General features: G+C 37.2%; 1 protein-coding gene across 3 annotated transcripts in view; it reads right to left on the bottom strand.

The window, feature by feature from the left end:
* Positions 1-408: 408 nt before the first annotated feature.
* Positions 409-21195, bottom strand: part of tmem51b (transmembrane protein 51b) — a 28272-nt gene continuing 7485 nt past the window's right edge. For all 3 annotated transcript variants that reach the window (XM_062038276.1, XM_062038275.1, XM_062038277.1), the window contains exons 2-3: positions 6467-6908; positions 409-1532 (exon numbers count right to left, since the gene is read on the bottom strand). In XM_062038276.1, the coding sequence (XP_061894260.1) occupies positions 1079-1532; positions 6467-6894 (882 nt within the window). In that variant the 5' untranslated portion in view covers positions 6895-6908 and the 3' untranslated portion in view covers positions 409-1078. The remainder of the gene's footprint in view (positions 1533-6466; positions 6909-21195) is intronic.

Genomic DNA, 21195 nt, shown 5'->3' with positions numbered 1-21195 from the left:
ACCCTAAACTCAGTGTAAATCCTAATTCTGAAGTAAAAAAAAAAAAAAAATCCTAATTAGAAAAGCCTAAATTAATAACCCTAACTGTTTACTCGAACCCTGATTAAAAAAATAAATAAAACATTTGAGAACTTCATCTGAAAATGTGTTCCCTCCAAGGAAACTGTAACCCAAATTTGAAACAAGGTCACTTTGTCAAATTTGAAACACTAACCTTGATGTAAAAACCTAAATTTTACAGAACTGGAAACCCAATACATTTAAATCTGTTAGGATTTCAATTGACTCTAAAATTAATAAAGCATCCCTAATAATTGAAAAATAAGTCTGGGTTTATGCTGAAAGTCACCACTAGATGGCGCCACATCCTAACCAACAGTTCCATGCATTTTAAATAAGAGTGCAACATAAAATAAAACTACAGATACTGTAGATTTTATTATCAGACCATAAAATATACATAAATTCCTGAGCATAAATACATCCATGTCAAACTTGCAGGATTTATTATTTTAAAACGATGAGACAAATGCATCACAGTTGTCGAGAACATGCAGCTAACTATTGTGACGTGACATGCGGGGGCCAAGCTCTTTTTGGGTGTTGCACAACACAAACATAAAACAACCAAATAAAACGAAAAGTATCCATTCCTAACAATCAATACAAGATGCTTTAAAAATGATTCAACCTTTACCCTACATGTGATATTTACCTCATTTTTCATCCCGCACCGACCAGACGACCTTATAACTTTACGACACACAAAACCGTTTAAAAGCTCATTCCAAAACATCACACAGACGACATTTCATTGCATCGTCTTCACTGAGGTTTGCCAGCACGCTAATGAATTCCCTTTTTGCCCTCCAATCACCGCACGCGACTCATTTACATCTTCAAGTAAATTAAAGCGTTTGTTTTTTTTTTTTTAATGGAGGACGCTGCTTGGATTGGTGACACGTGGCAACACAACTAATGTGCCAATGGTCACATCTGCTTTGCAGCGACCTTTGAAAATTGGCTTCCCACACGAGTCCATCCAGAGATAACTGCTTCTGGAGGAGGAGGGCGGGTACTAACCTAATTCGGGCGCCTGGTTTTCATACTGCGGCGGCGGCGTGATGGGCTCAATGGTCACTGGGTTGTGCGTGGGGCTGCGGATTTGGATGCGGAAGTCCTTTAGGTGGAGTTTGTCCGACTTAATCCTCCTCACCCGCAGGGGGCGCAGTAAGCGACTGGCCCGGCTGGTGGTGCGTGTCGGCAGACTGGGCTGACGCGCCGATGCGTCGGCCCGGGGCTCCGCGACGCCGGCTGTTTGCGCTTCGGGGGGTGCGGACTCGTTCAGAGGCGTGTCCTCTGCGGGGCGGTTGTTGTGCTCCGCCCCCTCGTTCTCCACGGCTGCTATGATGTCCTCGTAGGAGGGCAGGTGGGTGTTGCTTTGGCGGAGGTTGCTCTGGCGGACGGGGTAGTCATTGCTGCCGACCACCTCGTCATAGGTCGGAACGTTGAAAGAAGCTGGATCTGGTGCTCTGGGAAGAAGGTGACAAAACCTTAGAGTTTCATTGCAGGCCTGGTCGGGCTTCATATTTGGGTTTTATTCCCAGGTTAGGGATTCAAATGAGTGTTAGGGTTTGAAATTAGTGTTTTGTTGTACGATTAGGTTTTTAAATTATTATTTCATTGTTGGATTAGGGTTTCAAATTATATTTTTATTTTAAATTAAGGTTTCTAATTAGGGTTATATATTAATTTCAAATTAGTGTTTTATTGTAGATTAGTACTTCAGATTAATTTTGTTGTAGGGTTAGGGTTTTATTGTAGATTAAGGCTTTAAATTAGGGGTTTATTGTCCAAACCCCGTTTCCATAAGAGTTGGGAAATTGTGTTAGATGTAAATATAAACGGAATACAATGATTTGCAAATCATTTTCAACCCATATTCAGTTGAATATGCTACAAAGACAACATATTTGATGTTCAAACTCATAAACATTTTTTGTTGTTGCAAATAATCATTAACTTTAGAATTTGATGCCAGCAACACGTGACAAAGAAGTTGGGAAAGGTGGCAATAAATACTGATAAAGTTGAGGAATGCTCATCAAACACTTATTTGGAACATCCCAAAGGTGAACAGGCAAATTGGGAACAGGTGGGTGCCATGATTGGGTATAAAAGTAGATTCCATGAAGTGCTCAGTCATTCACAAACAAGGATGGGGCGAGGGTCACCACTTTGTCAACAAATGAGTGAGCAAATTGTTGAACAGTTTAAGAAAAACCTTTCTCAACCAGCTATTGCAAGGAATTTAGGGATTTCACCATCTACGCTCCGTAATATCATCAAAGGGTTCAGAGAATCTGGAGAAATCACTGCACGTAAGCAGCTAAGCCCGTGACCTTCCATCCCTCAGGATGTACTGCATCAACAAGCGACATCAGTGTGTAAATGATATCACCACATGGGCTCAGGAACACTTCAGAAACCCACTGTCAGTAACTACAGTTGGTCGCTACATCTGTAAGTGCAAGTTAAAACTCTATGCAAGGCGAAAACAGTTTATCAACAACACCCAGAAACGCCGTCGGCTTCGCTGGGCCTGAGCTCACCTAAGATGGACTGATACAAAGTGGAAAAGTGTTCTGTGGTCTGACGAGTCCACATTTCAAATTGTTTTTGGAAACTGTGGACGTCGTGTCCTCCGGAACAAAGAGGAAAAGAACCATACAGATTGTTATATGCGCAAAGTTGAAAAGCCAGCATCTGTGATGGTATGGGGGTGTATTAGTGCCCAAGGCATGGGTAACTTACACATCTGTGAAGGCGCCATTAATGCTGAAAGGTACATACAGGTTTTGGAGCAACATATGTTGCCATCCAAACAACGTTATCATGGACGCCCCTGCTTATTTCAGCAAGACAATGCCAAGCCACGTGTTACATCAACGTGGCTTCATAGTAAAAGAGTGCGGGTACTAGACTGGCCTGCCTGTAGTCCAGACCTGTCTCCCACTGAAAATGTGTGGCGCATTATGAAGCCTAAAATACCACAACGGAGACCCCCGGACTGTTGAACAACTTAAGCTGTACATCAAGCAAGAATGGGAAAGAATTCCACCTGAGAAGCTTCAAAAATGTGTCTCCTCAGTTCCCAAACGTTTACTGAGTGTTGTTAAAAGGAAAGGCCATGTAACACAGTGGTGAACATGCCCTTTCCTAACTACTTTGTCACGTGTTGCAGCCATGAAATTCTAAGTTAATTATTATTTGCAGAAAAAAAATAAAGTTTATGAGTTTGAACATCAAATATGTTGTCTTTGTAGTTCATTCAATTGAATATGGGTTGAAAATGATTTGCAAATCATTGTATTCCGTTTATATTTACATCTAACACAATTTCCAATCTCATATGGAAACGGGGTTTGTAAATGGGGGAGGGAGTTTTTTTTGGGTTGGTGCACTAATTGTAAGTCTATCTTGTGTTTTTTATGTTGATTTAATAAATTTAAAAAAATAAAAATAATTTTTATTTATTTTAATTTTTTCTTGTGGACCACGGACCGGTGGTTGTGGACCACTGGTTTAATGGATACAATGAAACACAATTAAGCATATAAAGTTAACTTGTTTTTCCCATTCTACTAGCCCAGGGTCTTCTATTTTAATGCTTACAACCAGGGCTGGGCGATATATCGAGTTTGTATGATATATAGATATATTTTTAAACAAGATATGAATTAAGAAAATATTGTAATATCGATTTAATTTATTTCAAGTTAAAATGACCAAACGCCGCCTATTTTTTGTGTTCCTTGTTCTCCCCTGCACAGGCTACTAAACCCCCTCCCCTTCCAAGACGTACTTGCTCGTATAAGAACATCCATGATTGGTTGGTTGTTTACTATGATGAGTCACGATTGGTTGAGATTAAGGCAAAACATTAGGGACAGGCCAATCAGGGGCAAGATAGGGCGGGTCATGGAACCAGGAAGGGAAATCACAACAGACATCCCAAATGACGACGAGAGAGTTGTAGAAGAGAAGAGGGAATTTTCAAGCAGGCGATTTATATATAAAAAAAACTAGTGGAAGATGGCAGAGGGATTCTCTTCCTTAGATTTTTATTTTAGCGATGTAGACGTCCAGAAAACCCACAATGCGTCTACTTGGCCACATTTGGAAAAATGCATGCATCTGGATAAAACAATGGCCAACATTTGAGTTGTTTACCATGAAAGCCCAAATCAAACATGGAAGACACATTTAAGAACAAACATGATTGTGGACATGTGATGACTTTTGCTACAGTATAGCCTGTCCAAATGCTACATTTCATTTTCATTGGTGTTTTACAACAAGACAGTAGCTGACATTTTGTTCATTAAATCTACTCTTTATATTTTGACGTTGAATCATTTTGAAACAAACAAGATCATAGTCGCATAATTAAGTCAAGTCACTTAACGTGTATGACAGTCCATTACATCGTCGACTGGGACTTAAAAAGTGCCTGCCTGCAAATTTATTTTTTATCCGAGTTTGATACATTTTGTATTAATTACACAACTATGTTATTCATTTTATGTACAGAGAATATGTTTTTATTTTATTTATACATTCTTTGTTTTTCTATTTTATTTATGTAATTCTGTGCTACTTAAAGAGTTTATTTTCTGTGCTGTTAATACTCATCTTGACTAACTGGGTTAATAAAAGTGCCACTGACTGTTTTCAATACAATTGTCATTCACTTCAATTTTAGTGAATCTCGCTCAAAAATGAATATCTTTATATAAATATTTACACCGGAAAACATATCGAGATATATATCGAATATCGAGTTTAAGTAAAAATATATAGAGATATACCGCATTTTTCGGACTATAAGTCGCTCCGGAGTATAAGTCGCACCGGCCAAAAATGCATAATAAAGAAGGGAAAAAACATATATAAGTCGCATTTTTTGGGGGAATTTATTTGATAAAACCCAACACCAAGAATGGACATTTGAAAGGCAATTTAAAATAAATAAAGCATAGTGAACAACAGGCTGAATAAATGTACGTTATATGAGGCATAAATAACCAACTGAGAACGTGCCTGGTATGTTAACGTAACATATTATGGTAAGAATCATTCAAATAACTATAACATATAGAACATGCTATACGTTTACCAAACAATCTGTCACTCCTAATCGCTAAATCCCATGAAATCTTATACGTCTAGGGCCGTACTTATCAAGCTTCTTAGAATTACTCCTAAGAAGTCTGCTAAGAGTTGACTTAAAAGTAAATAAATTATTCGCTGAAAGCTGCACTTAAAAGTTAGTTATCAAGCGTCTTACTCACACTTTCAGCGAAGTGTAGGACTGAATCTTAAGTGTCACACTCAGAGCTGAATTACGACATTACTATGTGCCGTAAACGGAATTTTAGGTGACGTCATTTCTGTGTCCATAGAAATGACCAATCACGGAAGGGAATCCGTTGTCTAAGAATAAAGAAATATCTTGGAAATATTTAAGTGGACAATGGGAGTGTATATTTTGACAATAAACTACAAAATAATACAAAACAAACTAGTCCCCGCCGGCACTCACGCTACCGCTCCCTCTCTTCTATCGCCCACACACTCCCTGACGTCACTCACCTCACGGCCACACACATACGCTACTGTCATAACATTTTCTTTCCAATTCATTAACTAATTTGAAACTGGTGTGGGTGGCTCTATATATACTAGCCCACTGCAGACACATGCAGAAATCAACAAGGAATCGAAAAGTATTAAATCTGTGACAAAAATAATATCCGCTCTGTGTAAACGATACCGTTTGATCAGCTGCTCGTCATCAAAAAAAACAACAACATTGTTCCGTTCCCTGAACGTTCGCGCACGTCTCTCTCGCCTCAGTGCCATCCCCTGGCAACTCCTAACCACTTAAGACTTAAGTTTGAGAGTAGGACTAAATTTCGCAAATCCTCAGGACTTAAGTGTAAAATGGCACTCTAAGAAGCTTGATAAGTACGGCCCCTAGTCTCTTACGTGAATGAGCTAAATAATATTATTTGATATTTTACAGTAATGTGTTAATAATTTCACACAAGTCGCTCCTGAGTATAAGTCGCAAGCCGGCCAAACTATGAAAAAAACTGCGACTTATAGTCCGAAAAATACGGTACTTTTTCGTCCATATCGCCTAGCCCTACCTACAACCCTCTGAAAGTTAGCATGCTCAAGGCAGCTGCATAAAGGCTGCAAACAGCACTTTTAATAAAGTCCAGAACTATTAGATCCCATGGTTTATTTTACAAATCCATGTGGATAAAAGTTGTTAGAAACAATTCAGAAAAAAGGTCCCATTGAGCTTGGCAATAGTTGTATTCTCTCTGGAAGTTTTGTTGATTTCTAACTCAATAAATCCAGGAAATTGATGATATGAAAAACAAATCAGACTTACGGCTCTGCCTGCTCGTCCCCCACATGCTCCAGGAAAGCAGATGTTCCAGCTGCCGCCGGCTGGTCTGGGCTCTGATGAGCTCTCCGCTTGCTTCTAATGCCGAGGAAAATGGACAAAAGCAGAATGAGGAGGCCCACGCCCACCAGCACCATGGCGACCGACGAAGACTTGGAGATCGCTCCCTCTTCTTCTTCTCCGTTATCGTCGATGCCTTCTGTCGTGGAGTTGCCGGACGAGTTGGTGGAGCCGCCGGACGACTCGCCGTCGATGGGTATCACCGTCCACACAATCATGACCACGCCAAGGGCGATGAGGCCCACTCCCAGGGCGCACAGGGCATAGTGAGCCCCCGAACCACTGCTCTCTGAGCTGGTGGATCTGTTGCGAGGGCGCTCGTCGCTGCCGCAAATACCCCGACTGGAACACATCCCTGCAGGACACTCTGCACAAAGACAATGATAGATGTGTCAACACAACTCAAACTATACCAATATACACACCTTGTTCGCATTTCAATCAAGGGAGTCAAACATACAGCCCGCAGACAGGTTTCTATGAGATGAGTTTGCTAGGTATGAAAATGAGCTGAAATTTTTGGAATGAAAGAAACAGCTGTTCTAAATGTGCCCACTGGATGTCGCAATAGCAATTATTTGTATCCCCTGTCGCTAGAGCGCGCATGACTTCAGAGGGGGCGAAGCTACGTGGCAACACTTCCGTGTTTGGACACCACGTACTTGCGCTGCTTATTAGTGATAGTATACAAAATGTGGATTGTTAGGTTCATGCCTTGAGTGTCAAAGATGTTGGCAATGTAACCTGTGACATTTCTACCCCAAAATATGCTAAAATAATATGTAGCCCCTTCTAACTTCATGTGTGATTAATGAAATGGGTGTAAATTCAGATGATGCTACGTATGTTCAGAAAAAAACACGTTAGTATATCAGTTTAGGAAAATGAGTTAAGTACATTCAAACAATCAATTGATTGAATGTACATTAATAACATCCTGTTATTTGATTTTGATTATTCATTTAATCTTCTGCTCAGTTTAAAATGATCACCAATGGGAGCATATTAAAACTATGTGAGACTCAATTACACCTATATGACTGATGAACATTATCACACCATTTATCCAGAAATTACAAATAACGAAAAATCAAGATAGAATACTATTAACCGCAACATGTAAGTGTTAAAAAAAATTTTTTAAATAAATAATGTGCTTGGTCTATTTTTAAACAAAGAAAAAAACAATTTCAAGTTGTCTTTATTTTTAAATTATTGTGCCTTGATTTTACAAGTCTGGCCTTATTGGGAATAGATTTTTCCCCATGTGGCCCCTCGAGCTAAAATAAGTTTGAAGCCCCGATTTAAAATGCGCACGCCCTACTAAGACTTTTTTTCTCTTCTGCCAGAACTTCATTTGAAATATCCTGTCTTGAATATGAAAAATAACATTGCCACTCTGTCCCAGATGCATAAAGGGATCGGCTAAACATGTTTTTTATATTAATTAGATTTTTAGAAAAAAAATTATATTTTGCTAAAAAAAATATATATTTTGGTTTGTAAAAAAAAAAAAAGCAGGGTTACATAAAAATATTGGAACGGTTTGTAAAGTGTTTAATCAATTAAAAACAATGCATGGCACACATTAAAAAGGTTAGGTTGTCGAAAGGCTCATTAAATGTTTTTATTCAGTCATTGGTGGAGCTAAGGATAATATTTGAATATTGTTTTTAATATTGTCTTTAATAATGTTGTGCAGCACTTAGGAAACATTTTTGTTGTTTAAATGTGCTATATAAATAAAGTGGATTGGATTAATTATAATAATACAATAATCTAAATAGTTAGCAATGTGAATCTTACAAGGGCTCACAGTTCGATTCCAATTTTTGGGGTGACAATTTGATTCAGAATCAATTCAATACAATTCTTGATTTGAACAGATTCTTGCAATATATTAATTGGTATAAAAATGATGATAAAACATTTTCAAAACAGGCTACAAAAGCTCCTCTCGGCTGTTGACGTATGACATATAGGAGCAGCAAATACAGATGTGGCCTAGAATGACTTTTTAATAATTCCTTAAAAAAATGATAAATAAAAAGGTATTTTCGAAAATAGTCAATAGGTTTAGAATCAGAATGAATAATAATCACGTTTCGCATGTGAATCGATATTTTTGAGCACTCCTAATAAGACTAACAATAGTAACCATGATTCCATTATTTTACTCATATGTGTAGTATTTACCGTATATGAATTATATAATTTTTCCTAAAAATAAAATATAATGAAAAATGAGTGTACAGTAGCGTAGAGACACAGGCAACACATCTCGGTCCTGTCTGCTCAGTACTATATGGCTAAATCAACAAGAAGTTATCAATAATATACAAATTCATGAGACTATACCCAGCACTTAAAGTGGAACTGCACTTTTTAAGGAATTTTCCCCTATTATTCACAATCATACGTATGCAAGAATAACACACGTGTTTTGTTTTGTTTTCATGAATTCTAACTAGTAAATAAACAAAAGTATCAAAAGTAGGAGGTAATGGGATTCATGACACCATTGCATCTATTGTGCCCATAAAGACCTCTAAAAAAACATCCAAAAACTGCCAACAATCATCTTCTGACCTGAAAATTACAAGTATTAGCAATATTGTTATGATAACCAACAGTAAGGGACTACTTTTAGCAGCACATTGATCACAGAGAGCCATTTAGCTTATGCAGCTACAGCAGGGGTCACCAACCTTATTGAAACCAAGAGCTACTTCTTGGGTACTGATTAATGCGAAGGGCTACCAGTTTGATACGCACTTAAATAAATTGCCAGAAATAGCCAATTTGCTCAATTTACCTTTAACTCTATGTTATTATTAATAATTAATGATATTTACACTTAACTGAACGGTTTAAAAGAGGAGAAAACACGAAAAAAATTACAATTAAATTTTGAAACATAGTTTATCTTCAATTACGACTCTTTAAAATTCAAAATTCAACCGAAAAAAAGAAGAGAAAAACTAGCTAATTCGAATCTTTTTGAAAAAATTAAAAAAATAATTTATGGAACATCATTAGTAATTTTTCCTGATTAAGATTGATTTTAGAATTGTGATGACATGTTTTAAATAGGTTAAAATCAAATCTGCACTTTGTTAGAATATATAACAAATTGGACCAAGCTATATTTCTAACAAAGACAAATCGTTATTTCTTCTAGATTTTCCAGAACAAAAATTTTAAAATAAATTAAAAAGACTTTGAAATAAGATTTAAATTTGATTCTACAGATTTTCTAGATTTGCCAGAATAATTTTTTTGAATTTTAATCATGATAAGTTTGAAGAAATATTTCACAAATATTCTTCGTCGAAAAAACAGAAGCTAAAATGAAGAATTAAATTAAAATGTTTTTATTATTCTTTACAATAAAAAAAATAAAAAATTAGTTGAACATTGATTTAAATTGTCAGGAAATAAGAGGAAGGAATTTAAAAGGTAAAAAGGTATATGTGTTTAAAAATCCTAAAATCATTTTTAAGGTTGTATTTTTTCTATAAAATTGTCTTTCTGAAAGTTATAAGAAGCAAAGTAAAAAAAATTATGAATTTATTTAAACAAGTGTAGACCAAGTCTTTAAAATATTTTCTTGGATTTTCAAATTGTATTTGAGTTTTGTCTCTCTTAGAATTAAAAATGTCGAGCACAGCGAGACCAGCTTGCTAGTAAATAAATACAATTTAAAAAATAGAGGCAGCTCACTGGTAAGTGCTGCTATTTGAGCTATTTTTAGAACAGGCCAGCGGGCTACTCATCTGGTCCTTACGGGCTACCTGGTGCCCGCGGGCACCGCGTTGGTGACCCCTGAGCTACAGTATATTGACATTCTGAGCCAGTGAGCTGCTGCATCACCTCTGAGCTGGTGAAAGTTATTTCTATATTATAAATCATGCTTCTCGTTTGTATAGTAAAAGGTTGTGCCTATAAACCGAGAAGTTAGTCAACTTTGACATTCAATTTATTCCCGAAGATGGCAAGAAAGACACAAAAAGATGCTCGTTTGTGGCAGCTTTTTTTTGTTTACCTGCGAGGGGATTATGATTAATTAATCTAAAAGGAGAAGAGCAGACATTGTACAGTAAGTGATTGTTTTATTATGGTCATAGCTTGAACTTCTTGTTGAACACTTGCAATATTGCTGCATGATGCTTAGTGTTTCACTAAAGCTTGATTTGTTTAGCACTCAGCTTCTAAATCTTATAGCTCATCATCCTCATATTCACGCTAAAAATATAAGGCCATCATTATTGTCATCATTTGTCCCAAAGTAGTAGTAGTAGTCTCTCATGCAGTCTAACGTTATTAGTAGTGTTGTTGTGATGCCGATGTGAAACTAATACGCTGCCATATGCTTAAAATGAGCAAAATACGTAAATATTACATGTCATTATGAATGTGCATGTTATTACATTACATATATACTTACATTGTTTAATTAAAACATTGATGGAGTCTTTTTAAAGTTTTAAATGCTTTATAGGCATAATATAGCGACGAATGGTAAATGGGTTATACTTGTACAGCGCTTTTCTACCTTCAAGGTACTCAAAGCACTTTGACACTATTTCCACATTGATGGCGGGAGCTGCCATGCAAGGCCCTAACCGCGACCCATCAGGAGCAAGGGTGAAGTGTCTTGCTCAAGGACACAACGGACGTGACGAGGTTGGTAAAAAGTGGGGATCGAACCAGGAACCCTCAGGTTGTTGGCACGGCCACTCTCCCAACTGCGCCACGCCGTCCCCTAGCTGACCTTTACTAGCGTTTATGTGTTAGAAAGCATAAACAAATGAAAATGTGTTCTTGTCTTACATTAGGGACCTAGAATAATATGCAAAATTCCACAAAAATGTGCAGTTTCCCTTTGATGACATCAGTTTGACTTTGGAACAGATTTTATTATTATTTTTCCAAAATTATTTTTTGAAATGTCATGCGGCGCTCAGCTCAGCAGGAACAGATGAGCGAGTTCTGAAGGTACTGTTGGTCCACACAAGTCTTGACATGAACCTGAGACGGCATCATTGAGCGCATAGTGACTCGCAGCGAAAGAATGGAGTCCACGTGATGCTAGCAGGTAGTGTTTTTAGAAAGCCTCTTACTCAACATTCATGATGAAACACAGGAAATATGGCAATTTAAACATAAAACAACCACCAGTACCGCTGCACCGATGCAAAACCTGACGATACGCAGACGCACCCATAAAAACATATGAACGTGTGTTTTTGGAGGAGGCTCCCAATCAATCAGCATGCTGTGCAGTAAAACTTGACATGGGAAGTATTCATACAGAGGAAAGTGTTGTTGACGTCACCACGTCCTGCAGGAAGTAGCCGTTGAGGAAGAAAAACACAACTCCTTGGCTATAAAATCAGCGCATCTGGCGCACACCTGGTGCAACAATGTGGAAGTTGTGCTGTGGTGATGTCATTAATACACTGATTGTACTAAAAGAGCTGGAAAAATGTTGTGAATGGAGTTACATGTTACTTCAAATTGTTCAGTCAGTATGAATAAGCATATTAGACACATGACCCTAACCCTGGTATGAAACACTAATTCAGTGGTTCTTAACCTGGGTTCGATCGAACCCTAGGGGTTCGGTGAGTCGGGCTCAGGGGTTCGGCGGAGGTCAAGACACACCCGACTCATCGTGTAAATAAAAACTTCTCCCTATCGGCGTATTACAGATACTGCAACAGCAGAAGTCACACTAGGCGTGTAATTTGTTGTGAGTTTATGAACTGTGTTGGTTTTGTTCTTTGAACAAGGTGATGTTCATGCACGGTTCATTTTGTACACCAGTAAAAAAACATGGTAACACTTTAGTATGCGGAACATATTCACCATTAATTAGTTGCTTATTAACATGCTAATTAGTAACATATTGGCTCTTAAATAGTCATTATTAAGTACTTAATGCCTTATTCGGCATGGCCTTATTATAACCCTAACCCTCTAACCCTGACCCTAACCAAATAACTCTAAATTAAGTCTTTGTTACTTAGAATATGTTCCCCATACTAAAGTGTTACCAAAAACATATAACTCTGTCTTGAATTTGAAAAAAAAAACATTTTATTTTTCACTAAAGAAGGGTTCGGTGAATGCGCATATGAAACTGGTGGGGTTCAGTACCTCCAACAAGGTTAAGAACCACTTAACTAATTGGAAATTCAAATCTCCTGCCTTGCAACGTTGTGATGTGACTCAAGTGTGGATTATGTTTCTGTATAGACACTGTGCTGTCCCCTCTACTGCAGTCTTCATTCTATTACACCCCATCCATCCATCCATCCATCCATTTTCTAGCGCTAGTCCCTTTCGGGATCGCGGGTGGTGCTGGAGCCTATCTCAGCTGCATCCGGGCGGTAGGCGGGGTACAGCCTGGACAAGTCGCCACCAGATAGACAGACAACATTGACACTCACATTCACACACTAGGGCCAATTTAGTCTTGCCAATCAACCTATCCCCAGGTGCATGTCTTTGGAGGTCGGGAGGAAACCGGAGTACCCGGAGTGTGGATTGGGGAGAACATGCAAACTCCACACAGAAAGACCCCGGACCCAGGACTTTCGTATTGTGAGGCACATGCACTAAACTCTGTCCCACCGTGCTGCCCTGATATTTTTAAATATATTTTTTAACTTTGTATAAAGGGATAAAAAAACACACATTTGATATATTTAAAGAAAAAACGTAGTTATTAGTAGGGGTGCCGGAAAAATAAATAAATCACATTTTAATCGAAATTATTATATCAATAAGAAAAAAGGTTTTTTAGGCTATCTCCACACTTACTTGCACCGTGTATACAAGGCCTGGGCCAATACGCAATCAATCACTATTCAAATAATCAAAGGATAAATTAAAATTAATTTGGCCCCGTTTACACTGCACACCAAATCTGATTTTTTTACCCTCGTGTGACACAGATCAGATTTTTTTTGCCAGTCTATACGCTCCAAAGTGCTTCAAATCTGATATTTATACACACAAGCACACACACGCGAAGCACGTACAGCCTCCCTACTCGCGGCACGCTAGTGAGAAGTGCCGCAGAGTAACAAATGTTAGGAAAAATACAAAAAATTAAAAATAAGAAAGCCAAATGTCCCGTTGGGTAATATTCCAGCTTCAAATCGGATGGGCAATATGAGCCCATCAACACGGACGAAAGGAGTGAGAATGCTGTGATCATGTGATGGCAACAAAACAAAAGACAAAGTTTGACCTCATTTTTCCAACAGGGAAAAAAATGCACATTTATTTAAGGAGACATTTTGCTTACAGAAATAAGTCTATTAAATTGTTTGGGTTTATTTATTTAGGATAAAGTTATTTACCTTCCAAGTACAGTACATTGGTAAACAATTTTACAGTAATGAGAAATAAAAGTTGATATCCCTTTAAATGAATAATTGCACTAATAATATATGCTATGATTACACTATGTACACTCTCACTGTGTAGTTTTTAAAAGATTATGTTTTTAGTTTAAGAACATGAACAAATATTTTTGAAAGTTAATCATTGCATAATATTCTAGTGTGAAACCTTGAGACAAGATAATGTTGATTGACAGTCTAAAAGTAACTTCCTTCACTCGTTATTTTCACAGTTTTATGCATTTTTATGTATGAAATATAAAAATCGCAAATCGAATCACAATCAAAATTTTGGAGAGAAAAATTGCAATGTGTGCCTTTTTAAAAAAAAAATTATAAACCCTACTGGGTGCAGGACTATGAATCAAATTCAACAAAACGCAAAAAGCCTGGAAAGTGGAGCATAACAAACCGTACAAACGTTTACAAGAGTCAAAGTGCATGCATAGCAAGAGAAATACCTACAAGTCGGCAGGTCTGTAAACCCTAAGACCCTAACCCTAATTTGAAATACTACACAGACTTTGAATGGAAAAGGAATGAATGTGAATCAGACCACAATAGGAGGTCAGTTGGCTACCAGACAATTACACCAAACCCTCACACACGTTAGTACAATGGATGACGTCGCCCCCTGCTGTCTATTGAGAGCAAATGCAGGACCCCCTTGCTGGAGACTACAATAATTTTATCCATCCATCCATTCATCAGTTTTCTACTCCTTGTCCCTTTCGGGGTCACGGAGGATGCTGGAGCCTACCTGAGCTGCATAGAAAAGCAAAAATTCCCTATTAATTGAAACCTAATCAACAATTTAATACATGTGGAAACATTAAATTGATGGTTTAATACGGAATATATACTTTTTACTCAATGATAAAGGAAGGAAACAATAATATAAACATGGCATTTTAAAATGGTAAATGTGAGCAAAGGTAGTGACAGGAAAAACAAATAAGTTGTCAGCTTTTAAACAGCATAAAGGACAATTTTATAAAAAAAATTGTTCCCTAGATTGCAATTAATCTCCATAAATATTTTTGTGCAATGGTGCTGTGGCAATTTAATACATTACATTTTTCAAAACCTCTTTAAAAGTTTCAACAGTAATAAAGATTACAAACAGTGGCCTGCATACATGAAGTATTGCAGTATTAAAGTTACATAGACACAATTTAAGGAGAGGTTAGCTACTTGGATTTTATAGTTGATTTGATTTAAACATTTAAAAAGCAGATTTGCACTCAAGCAGTACGGTAATTGTGTGCTATGATGAGATAATTTGTCATTAAAAAAAGATATAATTTCTGTACTGCACAGTTACAACACTTTTTTTGCACAGTTTCTTGCCCATTTGGCAAGCTGCCTTTGATGACTACATGTTTTGTAGTCTATGCCAGGGGTGTCCAAACTTTATCCACCGAGGGCCGCACACTGAAAAAAGAAAGCATACGGGGGCTATTTTGAGATTAATAAATAAATCATATATTGTACCATTAGGGCTTCCCTCAATTTTAGTAAATCTTAAAGGTCATGGGGACCCAAAAGAGTCTCAGTCAAAGTGTTAAAAATAAGTAATATATAATTGTTTTTCCTTAAAGTTCAATGCTTAAATATTTATAGCTCAACTTCAGAGCTATCCGTTGACATGTTTTAGTTATTTTTATGTTTTATGCCCCCTTTGTCAAAACCCTCTTTATTAAATAGGAAAAACACAAAATATGCTAAATTTGCCCCCAAAAAACATTCCAAGTGGAATATTGAATGTGTGAAATCCTTTGAATCTTGAATACAAAACTAAGTCATAACAACATTGTTTTTGGTCGTTTATCATCTTTTGAGCAATGACAGTTTAAACACAAAAAATCATCAGACTAAAGGTCTCGAGAATCCAAAGACCCCCACTCATAAAATTGTTATAAATAAGTTATATCAATATACATTATTTATACTTTCACGGCTTAAATCTTTTGATCGGCTTCAGATCTTTTCGTCGAGTATGTTTTTTTGAGCAATTAGTTTTAAAGTAAATAAAACTGCCTACATGGCAGCTTTGTGTTTAGTGTCAATATTACAACTTCTTTTAAAAGACAGTACACCCGTTTGCTCTTTTAGTCCACTTTTAAACAGGGTTTCTGCAGGTATCGGCAAATGACATTTAATGCTTTTTGATGCAACATAAAGCAATTTTAATACCCATGTCCTACTGCGAATTGTTATTACATATGTAGTCTGTATTTGACAAGATTAATGTTGAATAGTTGAAACGTTTACATTAACTGTGGGAGAATTAAGCACACATGTAATCACAAGTTATAATAATAATGCAGGTACACTTTTTAAACACAAACATGTTTTTCTTCGCTGTAGTATGTTTAACCATTGTAATTGGAAGGTCAATAACTTAATTATCCTAACTAGGTAAACAGAAATAATATGGACTCTAAACGTTTGTTAATACAAATTGCACTTCAGTAAATACTGAACATCTTGAAGTGCAGTTTTATTCCCCCAATTGGAAAAACTGGGTCAGGTGGTTTGTTTTGTTGTCTTTTTAGTTGCCAATTGCAATTGTATGATTTTTTAAAATGCCTTTGGACATCATATTTAATCCTTTTAATGCCATTCAAGGCCTTAATTTCCGCAAAATCCATGTAATGACTTTTAATGCTATTTAATGACTGCGCCCTGTTCAAACAGTGGTATGTCCTCAGGGCCAGCAAGGCCTTCTCTGCTGGCCTAACATAACCAGAAATCATGATCATAATTAAAGATAAAAGTATTTTTTTTATTTAATTTTCCTAAATATCTAAAAGTATTCATATTCTCTTCATGTCATATTATGCTCCTTCCAGTGCTGTTGTTTTTAGGTTATAGCGTTTTTTATCCAATCAGAATTCAGCTAGCTTATGCCATGCTGTACGGAATCTGCCTTCAGAATCAACAATGCGGGCGTCCGTGCACCGTAAGTGAACGGACACAAACATTTGACAGACAGTTGCGATAGCCAATCAGATCACGAGTTGTTGTCAGCAAAGCCTTCTAGCTGGCCTAACGCAGATACATATAGTGATGTTATGAGCTAGGTAAGATACGAACTCCATTACCCAGCATGCCACAGTAGTGAAGAGCATGCGCAGTAGCCCCGTTTAAGTTGTTGAATGTAGACATGCCGGCAGCTGGATGTTATTGACGAGCACGCTGTGGAGTAAACTTTAAGAACTCAGCCAACACGCCTCGTCTGCATCTTTTATGATTAGACAAGACAACATATATTTGCAAGGCCATTTTCAAGAAGGATATTTAAAGAGAAACTACATCTTGTGAGACGATGTCGGCCAACCCCGGAAGCCTGCTCAGCTGTCCCGGCGATGAAATGTGAGTTAAAGGCCTACTGAAACCCACTACTACCGACCACGCAGTCTGATAGTTTATATATCAATGATGAAATCTTAACATTATAACACATGCCAATACGGCCGGGTTAACTTATAAAGTGACATTTTAAATTTGCCGCTAAACTTCCGGTTCGAAACGCCTCTGCGTGTGACGTATGCGTGTGACGTAGCCCGACGAACACGGGTATGCCTTCCACATTGAAGCCGATACGAAAAAGCTCTGTTTTCATTTCATAATTCCACAGTATTCTGGACATCTGTGTTCGTGAATCTGTTTCAATCATGTTCATTGCATTATGGAGAAGGAAGCCGAGCAAGCAAAGAAGAAAGTTGTCAGTGCGAAATGGACGTATTTTTCGAACGTAGTCAGCCACAACAGTACACAGCCGGCGCTTCTTTGTTTACATTCCCGAAAGATGCAGTCAAGATGGAAGAACTCGGATAACAGAGACTCTAACCAGGAGGACTTTTGATTTGGATACACAGACGCCTGTAGAGAACTGGGACAACACAGACTCTTACCAGGATTACTTTGATTTGGATGACAAAGACGCAGACGTGCTACTGTGAGTATGCAGCTTTGGCTTTTTTTTGCGTATGTACGTAACTTTTTAAAAATATATAAGCTTTATGAACCTTGGGTTAGGTGAACGGTCTTTTGGGCTGAGTGATTGTGTGTGTTGATCATGTGTTTGAATTGTATTGGCGTGTTCTATGGAGCTAGGAGCTAGCAGAGGAGCTAGGAGCTAGCATAACACGTACCGTACCGTACGTGCGCGTCACGTACGTAACTTTTTAAAAATATATAAGCTTTATGAACCTTGGGTTAGGTGAACGGTCTTTTGGGCTGAGTGATTGTGTGTTTTGATCAAGTGTTTGAATTGTATTGGCGTGTTCTATGGAGCTAGGAGCTAGCAGAGGAGCTAGGAGCTAGCATAACAAACACGCAGGTGTTATTATGCAGGATTAATTTGTGGCATATTAAATATAAGCCTGGTTGTGTTGTGGCTAATAGAGTATATATATGTCTTGTGTTTATTTACTGTTGTAGTCATTCCCAGCTGAATATCAGGTACCGTGAGTATGCAGCCTTGGCTGCTAAACATTCGATAACTTGACCGTATGTGCGCGTCACGTACGTAACTTTTTAAAAATATATAAGCTTTATGAACCTTGGGTTAGGTAAACGGTCTTTTGGGCTGAGTGATTGTGTGTGTTGATCAGGTGTTTGAATTGTATTGGCGTGTTCTATGGAGCTAGGAGCTAGCAGAGGAGCTAGGAGCTAGCATAACAAACACGCAGGTGTTTTTATGCAGGATTAATTTGTGGCATATTAAATATAAGCCTGGTTGTGTTGTGGCTAATAGAGTATATATATGTCTTGTGTTTATTTACTGTTGTAGTCATTCCCAGCTGAATATCAGGTCCCACACGCCTCTCACAGCATCTTCCCTATCTGAATAGCTTCAACTCCCCACTAGTCCTTCACTTGCACTTTACTCATCCACAAATCTTTCATCCTCGCTCAAATTAATGGGGAAATTGTCGCTTTCTCGGTCCGAATCTCTCTCACTTCATGCGGCCATCATTGTAAACAATAGGGAACTTTGCGTATATGTTCAACTGACTACGTCACGCTACTTCCGGTAGGTGCAAGCCTTTTTTTTATCAGATACCAAAAGTTGCAATCTTTATCGTCGTTGTTCTATACTAAATCCTTTCAGCAAAAATATGGCAATATCGCGAAATGATCAAGTATGACACATAGAATAGATCTGCTATCCCCGTTTAAATAAAAAAAATTCATTTCAGTAGGCCTTTAAGATATTTTTTTTCTTTATTTTTTTTCACGTTTAATATATTTTTTGCCATTTTAATTTTGACAGTACCACATAAGATATGTTTTAACTGCGGATGCGGGTTTATTGATTTTTAAATGCGCCAGAAAATAACCCGCTTTGTACACTGTTGAGGTGATTCAATCCCCAGTAATGCGTAAATGTGTTTCTGTATAGTATTTCTCCAGCAATGGTTTGGTTCTAGACCAAAAAAGCACTTGATATTAGAGCTGCGAATCTTTGGGTGTCCCACGATTCGATTCAATATCGATTCTTGGGGTCACGATTCGATTCAAAATCGATTTTTTTCCGATTCAACGCGATTCTCGATTCAAAAACGATATTTTGCCGATTCAAAACGATTCCCTATTCATTCAATACATAGGATTTCAGCAGGATCTACCCCAGTCTGCTGACATGCAAGCAGAGTAGTAGATTTTTGTAAAAAGCTTTTATAATTGTAAAGGACAATGTTTTATCAACTGATTGCAATAATGTAAATTTGTTTTAACTATTAAATGAACCAAAAATATGACTTATTTTATCTTTGTGAAAATACTGGACACAGTGTGTTGTCAAGCTTATGAGATGTGATGCAAGTGTAAGCCACTGTGACACTATTCTTTTTTTTTTTTTTTTGTAAATGTCTAATGATAATGTCAATGAGGGGTTTTTAATCACTGCTATGTTGAAATTGTAACTAATATTGATACTGTTGTTGATAATATTTATTTTTGTTTCACTACTTTTGGTTTGTTCTGTGTCGTGTTTGTGTCTCCTCTCAATTGCTCTGTTTATTGCAGTTCTGATTGTGTTGCTGGGTCGGGTTTGGTTTAGGAATTGGATTGCATTGTTATGGTATTGCTGTGTATTGTTTTGTTGGATTGATTAATTTAAAAAAATAAAAAAATAAAATAAAAATTATAATAATTAAAAAAACGGGGAAAAAAAAAGATTTCTTAAAAATGAGAATCGATTCTGAATCGCACAACGTGAGAATCGCGATTCGAAATCGAATCGATTTTTTCCCACACCCTTACTTCATATTCTCTACTGCTGGCGAGTGTTACCATATCTGAGTTATTGTGTAGAAATACGGGGAAACAACTTCACTAACTGTGTTACAAAAAAGATCAACTGGAATAATACATAATGTTGGATATAGAGAACATACAAACCCTTAATTTATTAAATCACAGTTATTGAAACACAACGATTTGGTGCATTTGCAAACAGCTAAAATTATGTATGAAGCAAACTATAACCTGCTACCCAAGAATGTACAACAGAGGTGTCCAAATATTTTCCAGCGAGGGCCACTTTTATACATTTTGTATATGAAAAATACTCAAACCAAAACAACGTAGGTGAACACATGCTAACATTTGAAAAACACTTCTACATCTTAGCTTTGTGTTATAGATAACAGAGCAATAAAATCATTCATGATTATTTTAATAATGATTTTATTTGTATTTATGTTATCTGTGCTCTAAAGTAAGCTTGTATTTACTAATATTGCTATTATACTGTCAACTGAAATGCTTTTAAGGGCTTTAATGCACTCAAAAACATATGTCTCACAAGAAGTTTGTACACTTTTTCATCATGACAGGACACACGGAAATCATCAAAGACCTCATATAGTAAGACGCTCAGGTTGTTGGCCATTTTGGTTTTCAGGTCCCATTTTTGGGGGATTTGGTCCAGTTTAATTTTTCATAGTTTTTTGTTCTATTTTGGGACCTGTTTAGTTTGTCTATAGAATGTGTCTCGGGCCAATAAATATCGCGTTGCCGGCCGCAAATGGCCCCCGGGCCGCATTTTGGACTCCCCTGATGTACAACAATTCTTCTCAACAAAGGAGGAGAAAGATAACCTTAGAGGAAAATCTAATTTAAAACATTTGTATGCTCGTACAACACTTAAAACCTTTAGTATATCAGTATGTGGAATTAAATTATGGAACGAATTAACCAAAGAAATCAAACAAAGCACCAATA

The sequence above is a fragment of the Entelurus aequoreus genome, linkage group LG26 (assembly GCF_033978785.1).
Source record: "Entelurus aequoreus isolate RoL-2023_Sb linkage group LG26, RoL_Eaeq_v1.1, whole genome shotgun sequence".
Classification (NCBI taxonomy): Eukaryota; Metazoa; Chordata; class Actinopteri; order Syngnathiformes; family Syngnathidae; genus Entelurus; species Entelurus aequoreus.
This window is presented reverse-complemented; position numbering and strand designations above follow the sequence as displayed.